Source organism: Mya arenaria, chromosome 2 (genome assembly GCF_026914265.1).
Source record: "Mya arenaria isolate MELC-2E11 chromosome 2, ASM2691426v1".
Lineage (NCBI taxonomy): Eukaryota > Metazoa > Mollusca > Bivalvia > Myida > Myidae > Mya > Mya arenaria.
The window spans coordinates 12,870,395-12,877,696 of record NC_069123.1 but is presented as its reverse complement, the minus strand read 5'-3'; the positions used below and the strand labels follow the sequence as shown (position 1 = coordinate 12,877,696).

At 35.7% G+C, this 7,302-nt stretch overlaps 1 protein-coding gene across 3 annotated transcripts; it reads right to left on the bottom strand.

Moving 5' to 3' along the window:
* Positions 1-86: 86 nt before the first annotated feature.
* Positions 87-7,302, bottom strand: LOC128221305 (uncharacterized). Of its 3 annotated transcripts, XR_008258961.1 has the most exons (7): positions 7,235-7,302; positions 6,783-6,919; positions 5,032-5,176; positions 2,745-2,881; positions 1,832-2,369; positions 1,068-1,248; positions 87-786 (listed from the first exon to the last, which is right to left on the bottom strand). XR_008258961.1 is itself a non-coding variant. In XM_052929847.1 (4 exons), the coding sequence occupies exons 2-4, from the start codon at positions 1,982-1,984 to the stop codon at positions 728-730; spliced, it is 393 nt and encodes a 130-aa protein (XP_052785807.1). In that variant the 5' UTR covers positions 1,985-4,243; positions 4,451-4,660; the 3' UTR covers positions 87-727. The 3 variants fall into 3 exon arrangements, 1 of the variants encoding a protein (XP_052785807.1); XR_008258960.1 differs by having other exon boundaries at positions 1,832-2,881; XM_052929847.1 differs by lacking the exons at positions 5,032-5,176; positions 6,783-6,919; positions 7,235-7,302 and adding an exon at positions 4,451-4,660 and having other exon boundaries at positions 1,832-4,243.

The window sequence follows — 7,302 nt, the reverse complement described above, 5'->3', positions numbered from 1 at the left end:
AAAAAAAAACAAGAAACCATACTCACGGTTTAAGTCCATTTTCCACTCACTGGCCCTACAACAGTAGATGTGTTGGAGCTTTTTCAAAACATTACAAAATGTTAGGGCTCCAATGACTACCAGCCATGAATAAGGTATCAAGAAATGTTTGAATTAAAATCAGATTCTTAAATTTAAAACAAATTACAATGCATATGTTCACGAGGATTAAATTTAAATTTCAAAATGTGTGACATTTTTATTAAATGTATAACCAATTTGATAAAACCCATTATTAAATAAATAACAATACATATTTTGAAATATTAATAACGCCACATATTTTGAAAGTTACTGATTCAGTTTGTAAATTGAACAGAAGCATTATCTACACCGTTAAAAAAGATAAAACAAGTGAGGTTATAAAAGACATTGAATGTTCAAACAAAAGAATGCAGGATCACATCACTTCCATCCTGATTTCATCAGGATTCCCGCACTGTCAGAGATTTCTCAACATGTTCATAATAGACACTGCCACTAGTTTTTTGGGCGATAACACGCCGCTGTAAGTTCCATTTCTTGTGCATTAGAGAGTTCCGGTATTCACATGGATGGTGCTTGGTTCATATCTACATTGGCCAGCGTCACAGCTTCTTGTTTACAACCATGGCCTAGGGTCTACAGCAGACTGGCTTTTTTGGATTGTTTAAAGAAATTTTTTTCTCACAATTCCTTGCACTTCTTTTCAACCGACTTGACACATAACGAGAATGGTAGACAAAATCCAATGAGTGCTAATGGAAACTGAAAAGAAAACAGGAGTACAGTTCAAAATCAGGACAAAAAATAGTATCAGAGTGAAAATTTAATCATATTAATGATTTATAAATGTATTGTGAATACAACACACAGCAAACTAAATTCGTCATTTTCAAAGTAGAAAATAAATCAAGTGAATGTGGGTACATCTAAAATTAAACTAAGTTGACATCTGAGTAAACAATAAAACAATTTCAAAATGCCAATAAATCTTTTCGGACAGATGATTGGGTGCAACGATTTTTAGAGCTCAAAATGAACTTTACCTCGGCAGACTGGCGACCCTGCAGACAGGAAGTCTATGGTCTCGATATTAGGTTGCATCCTTCCTGTGGTCATGATTGTCCAATCAGCTAGAGACTTGTTGAAGCGTAGTTTCAGGATTGCCACATAGGACTCCACACCAAATGCACTGCGACGATGACGTCTTGTATTTCCACCACATTCCTAAAAACAGAACTCGTATGTACTTGGGAAAATGCATCAATACCAAAACAGTGATATAAAACCCTAAAGTTATTTCAACAAGCATTGAGTGGGACAAAATGTTAATATATTATTGCTATTCTACAATTGTATTTTATGATGATGTGAAAGCAGTTAGTTTAACATTTAATTCAATTAATCATTTTGGTAAGTAACAACTTAATATATATAAAGGTGAAAACATAGTTGTGTGCAAAATGGGAACCAGAAATTAACCCATCCATATTGTTGAACAAAATCATTAAGTACTACAGTAAAATTGCAATCATCTGAGTGATATGATGTTTTGAATGACCCAAGTTTCCATTTTATTCCAGTAAGAAATGAGACAATTGGGGAAAATGTGTGAAATTATGACCTTAAGGTAAACAAGGTTATGCACACGTTTTTTTATTAAGACCGGCAATAGTGCTGATCAATCGTTAGTATATTTGATATGAAAATAGTAGAATAACGGTCAGGACTAAGCCACGACCTCGACCAATCATAAGTTCACAATTGATCGCCTGCTCAAAGATCGCAGTTTTACTATATATGCACTTACAAAATCACAGTCACCGGCGTCAGCTAGCGGGCACTGGCGTACAGAACACAAAATGGACACCTCTTCTGCTCCAGAGTCAAAGGCGTCGGGAACCAGCAGCACGGTGTACTTCCGGCCACCGTTCTCCATCCCTGTGTACTGGAACTCGCTCATCCTTCCTACTTCGTTACTACAGCTGTAATTATAAGACAACCAAACATTTCACACTTCCATTTTTCTGACCAAAATATTGACATGCTTAATAAAATTGGGATCCTCATATAATTTTATATAAAATTATAATCAGTTACTAGAGTGGAACTGATTATCTATAGTCAAACTGGAAATGATTCCCAACACCTGCGTTAATCCTAACTCATATAATTTAGTGGAAACCATCAGTTTGACACATACAACTTTTAAAACCTTTTAATTTACTTCAGGAAACAAACATAAAATTATAATTCAGATTCTGCATTCAGACACCCATTTTGAAGCACAATGTCTACATCCCCTTCCCTTGAAACACTGCAGACGTCAGCTCGGGCCACATAACCAGCTGTAGAAACAAATTGAAAACGGATGTATTTAGCGTTTGTATTTGAGAATACAGAAAGGAATCAAACATGTTAATACGTTTTGTTCATTTGAAGTGCAGTTAACAATACATACAGAATATTTTTTCCATAAACAAATGATAATTTTTTTCTAAAATTAAGCGGTACTCTCTTTAGAAAATGAAACTTCATTCATTCATACTATACCAAAATAGATTTTATCTTTCATGACAAGGCATCTAATAAAGCAAAATTCTGGAGAAAAGAGTGTTTTTCTTAGATCCTCTACAATAATAAGATACTAAAACATTTAAAGAATGATAAATATTTAGTAAAGTTTCCCTGGTAGAATGTGAGTTTACAAATAAAAAACCCACGTTGTGCCACCATTGTCCAGGCAACGGATGATTGTTGCGATACTGAAAATTCCGCTGTACCGGCCACCCCCAGGAGTGTCACAATCTCTGCCCCACTGTGTAATACCATCCGTTGAGTGTACATACCCGGATCAATTCTGTAAGCATGTCACATGACTCAAATATAAACGTACTGTATAATAAGTTTCAGTTACGGCACCAACAACCAAAGTTTGGTATTACACATAAGCGCATAACTGTGACATAAGCTTTCACTATCAAAATTTATATCAAAATGTGCTAGACAACTAAAGTGTCACACTGATGAAAATCATGTATTCAAATTAATTTAGAGAATAAATAAATCACTACTGTTTTTTCTTCAAAGCATTGTCATTACCGTTACGTTAACATCAACTGAATTTAAAGAAATCCCATATTTTGTGTATAAACGAACTTCTACCAATTTTGCTGAAAATTGTTAACAGCTCGCTTCAAAGTTCAATCGTGCCTAAATCATTTAAAGCATCACGAATAAAAGGCCATTGTTAAAAAAGCCTAGTCTTGACAAAAACATACTCAAGAATTACAGACCAGTATCAAATTTGCCATATCTCTCAAAAATTCTTGAAAAAGTGGTAAACAGAAGAATTGAGGAACATTTGACAAACAACCAATTACATGAAAAAAACCAGTCAGCATACAGGAAATTTCATTCAACTGAAACGGCATTGGTAAAAGTTCAAAACGACATTCTTGAATCATTAGACACAGGTGATGTTACGGTACTCGTGATGCTGGACCTGTCGGCTGCATTTGACCATAACACCCTTCTTCAAAGACTCGAATCTGACTTTGGATTTGCAGATAAACCTCGTCAATGGGTCGCATCATACCTAACAGACCGCTACCAAACGGTATGCATCGACGGCAAACTCTCTGAACCGGTCCTTATGAAATTCAGTGTTCCTCAAGGATCGGTACTGGGCCCAAAATTCTACACGATGTACACTAAGCCGGTCGGGTCTATCTGTAAAAACCATCGTCTAAACCACCATTTTTATGCAGATGACTCCCAACTCTATCTTTCGTTTAAACCAACTGACCAAGCATCAAAGGTAGTCACAATCACGTGACTTGAACAATGCCTAAAAGAAATCATATCATGGATGAATTCAAACATGTTAAAATTGAATGCAGACAAAACTGAATTAATTATTTTTTCAAGTCAAAAACCCTCCAAACTTGTTGAAAATCTAGAACTGGAAATTGGCGATACGAGCATAAAACCATCAAAAACTGTTCGAAACCTTGGTGTTACGCTTGATTCGAACATGCACATGGACCAGCATATTAATTCGGTGACTCGAACATGCTATGGTCAGATACGACAGATTGGTCACATTCGGCCATATTTGACCGCTGATGCCACCAAGACTCTCATAAACTCGCTTGTGACATCACTGTTAGATTATTGCAATGCTCTCTTGTATGGCGTGCCGAAATCAACAACGAACAAACTGCAAATTGTTCAAAACACAGCTGCACATATCATTACGAAAACAAGCCGTTTTGAACACATAACACCAATCCTTAAAGACCTTCACTGGCTTCAAATACAAGATAGAATTAAATATAAAATTATCATTCAAACTTTCATGACCTTGCATGGTCAGTCACCGGTTTACATGAGCGACTTAGTAGAGGTTTACGTGCCAACTAGAAACCTGAGATCAGCAAGTGCAGCAACCACCCTTGTGCCACAAAAATGTCGACTGGTCTCTTACGGTGATAGGAGTTTCAAAGTTGCTGCCGCAAAACTATGGAATTCTCTCCCGGCCACTCTCAGAAAAGAATCATCACTTAATTCATTCAAAAGAGCTCTCAAAACACAACTTTTCAAAACTTCCTACAACGTATAGATAACAACTGTGACTGTTTTTATCCCTACTTATTTTTACGATACAGAACTACAGTAACTGTATATATATATATATATGTATATATATATATATTTGGTTTCATGTTGTTGATTTCTTATTCTTATTTTACTTTTTTATGCTTATTTTATTGCATATAGCATTTTTAGACACTTTATGTGTGTGTGTTTTTTTTTGGACAACATATGAGTTTCACTTGAATTGGTTTAATATGTTAAAATATGTCACTTTTGGTGATTTCCACATATCTGCGATATGTCACATGTTTAATTGTAAAGCGCCCTTGAACGTATTTTTTTTATGAATAGGGCGCTCAACAAATCTGGTCTAATAATAATAAAAAAATAATTATATTGTGTGTTTGTTACCTGACGTCCAGGGTTGCCTCAACCGTTTGTATTACGCCCTCTACAGGTATCTGGTCACACCTGTACTGTACTGGGGCGAGCTGTTGTTTGCCGTGATCAGCCCCTGTGGGTGCGCCTTCCGAAACAACACCCTGTGAGAGACATCCTGGAAATACACATTATACTTCAGTTGGTATATTGAACAGGTATTAACAAAGGAGCTACAGTAATTGATATGGATTGTTCAAAGCCAAAATTGTCCAATAATAGAATTCATTATATCATCAGTTATATTGTCCCCAAAATAATGCAGGTAATTATATCAAGCCTCCAACATGAACAAGAGCCGTCGTAAGACAGCGCGCTCGACTACGCCGCTTTGACTTAGAGAATACAATAACGATGTAGTAATACCAAGTTTGGTCTCTTTGTGTCAAACCAAACTAAAATTATTTGATACATAAGATGATTTTGATGCTGCCCTCCCACCAGCCCGCCAAAACAATGATGCAAGTCATTCAAATAACTTGATTTCCCATTATGAAAATGTGGTTAAGAATATACAAATATGCCTTTCAAAGGAAATTAAAAAAAAAAAAAATATAAAAAAAATTCAAGGGCCATAACTTGTATTTAGGCTTAAAACGGAGTTATGTTTCTTGTTGTAAGATGGTCGTAAATAATTTTGTTAAGTGCATTTAATGAACGGTATAGAAGTTTTTTTATTAAAATCCCAACTTGCCCTTAACTTTTACTTGCCTAAAACTTTAACCTAAATCAATCAGGGGCCATAACTTGTATTAAGGATATGGAGTTATGTAACCTCATTGGGTGATGGTCCTGAACAATTGTGTGAAGTATTAAGTCAATTGAATGAAGGGTATAGAAGTTATTAAACAATATCCCAACCTGCCCTAAAACTTTAACCTAAGTTCCATAGTCAATCAGGGGCCATTATTTGTATAAAAGATAATATGGAGTTATCTAACCTCATTATGTGATGGCTCTGAACATCTGTGTGAAGTATTACATTTTGTAAGTCAATTGAATGAAAGTTATTGGAGTTTTAAGTGAAAATCCCAATTTGCCCTAAAACTTTAACCTAAGTCAATCAGGGGCCATAACTTGTATTTAGGATAATATGGAGTTATGTAACCTCATTGTGGGATGGTCCTGAACAACTGTGTGAAATATTAAGTCAATTGAACAAAGGATATAGAAGTTATTAATAAATATTCCAACTTGCCCTAAAACTTTAACCCAAGTTCCATAGTCAATCAGGGGCCATAACCTTTGTTAAGAATAATATGGAGTTATCTAACCTCATCATGTGATGGCCCTGAAGAACTGTGAAGTATTAAGTCAATTGAATGTAGGGTATTGGACTTATAAGTGAAAATCCCAACTTGCCCTAAAACTTTAACCGGACCCTGACGCCGACACAGACGCTGGGGCGAGTATAGTCAAGCTAAAAAATGCAACGCCACTGGTCCAGAACTGGTCATGCAGTGACACCATATTTTTCCATATTGGGTCACAAAATTTAATTGTACAGAAATGGTGACTATTTTACGATTCTGATGAATAAATGAAACATTTTAAATTTAATTATTATACTTTATTTGATATTGGATCTTTTGTTATGAAAAGTGTTCCCCTTGACTGGTAAGAGCCACATGGATCTATGTACACTGAAATTAAATTATTGTTACTATTTTGATGTAAAATTAATATAAATATACGACCCTTGAAAGTCAAACATCAGTGCTTACCATAGCACAGCTGTCCAGGATGAGCGAAGTAAAATCAGCAGTCCAGCTCAGTGTGCATGTGTCCGACTCCACATCCGCAACGTTGAAACGGCCATGTGATGGGTTCTCCACAACCAACGTTCCATTCGGATAGCAGACTGCAACACAATAGATAAAATAGAATTGAATAACACAGTCACAGGGCTTTCAAGATAACCTTTTAAAACTGCACTCTCACAGATTGAACGTTTTGACACCTTTTTTATTTTTCGGATATGTGCTGAGTTGTTCATTCCCCTTCGGAAATTTACCTACATGGTAACAATGGGACAATGATCATATGGTGATTAAAAAATAAAAAGTCTCTGAAGTTTTAACTCTAATACAGTAATTCTGGCTATCCGCCAAAATTGTAACGAATTCACCAAATACAACGCTTAGAAATAACACCATGAAGAAGAAAATCCAATTACTGGCCGTTCTTGAATTACTCCTGAGTAAGACATTTTCCGCAAGACATTCCCTCCCAAACTGACCAAAA

Excerpts from the sequence above, each read along its gene's own strand:
- LOC128221305 (XM_052929847.1), bottom strand. The coding sequence starts at position 1,984 with ATGAGCGAGTTCCAGTACACAGGGATGGAGAACGGTGGCCGGAAGTAC. Across the intron at positions 1,249-1,831 it reads ACGCCGGTGACTGTGATTTT|GAATGTGGTGGAAATACAAG; the intron begins GTAAGTGCATAT and ends TTCTGTTTTTAG. Across the intron at positions 787-1,067 it reads AGGGTCGCCAGTCTGCCGAG|TTTCCATTAGCACTCATTGG; the intron begins GTAAAGTTCATT and ends TTTTCTTTTCAG.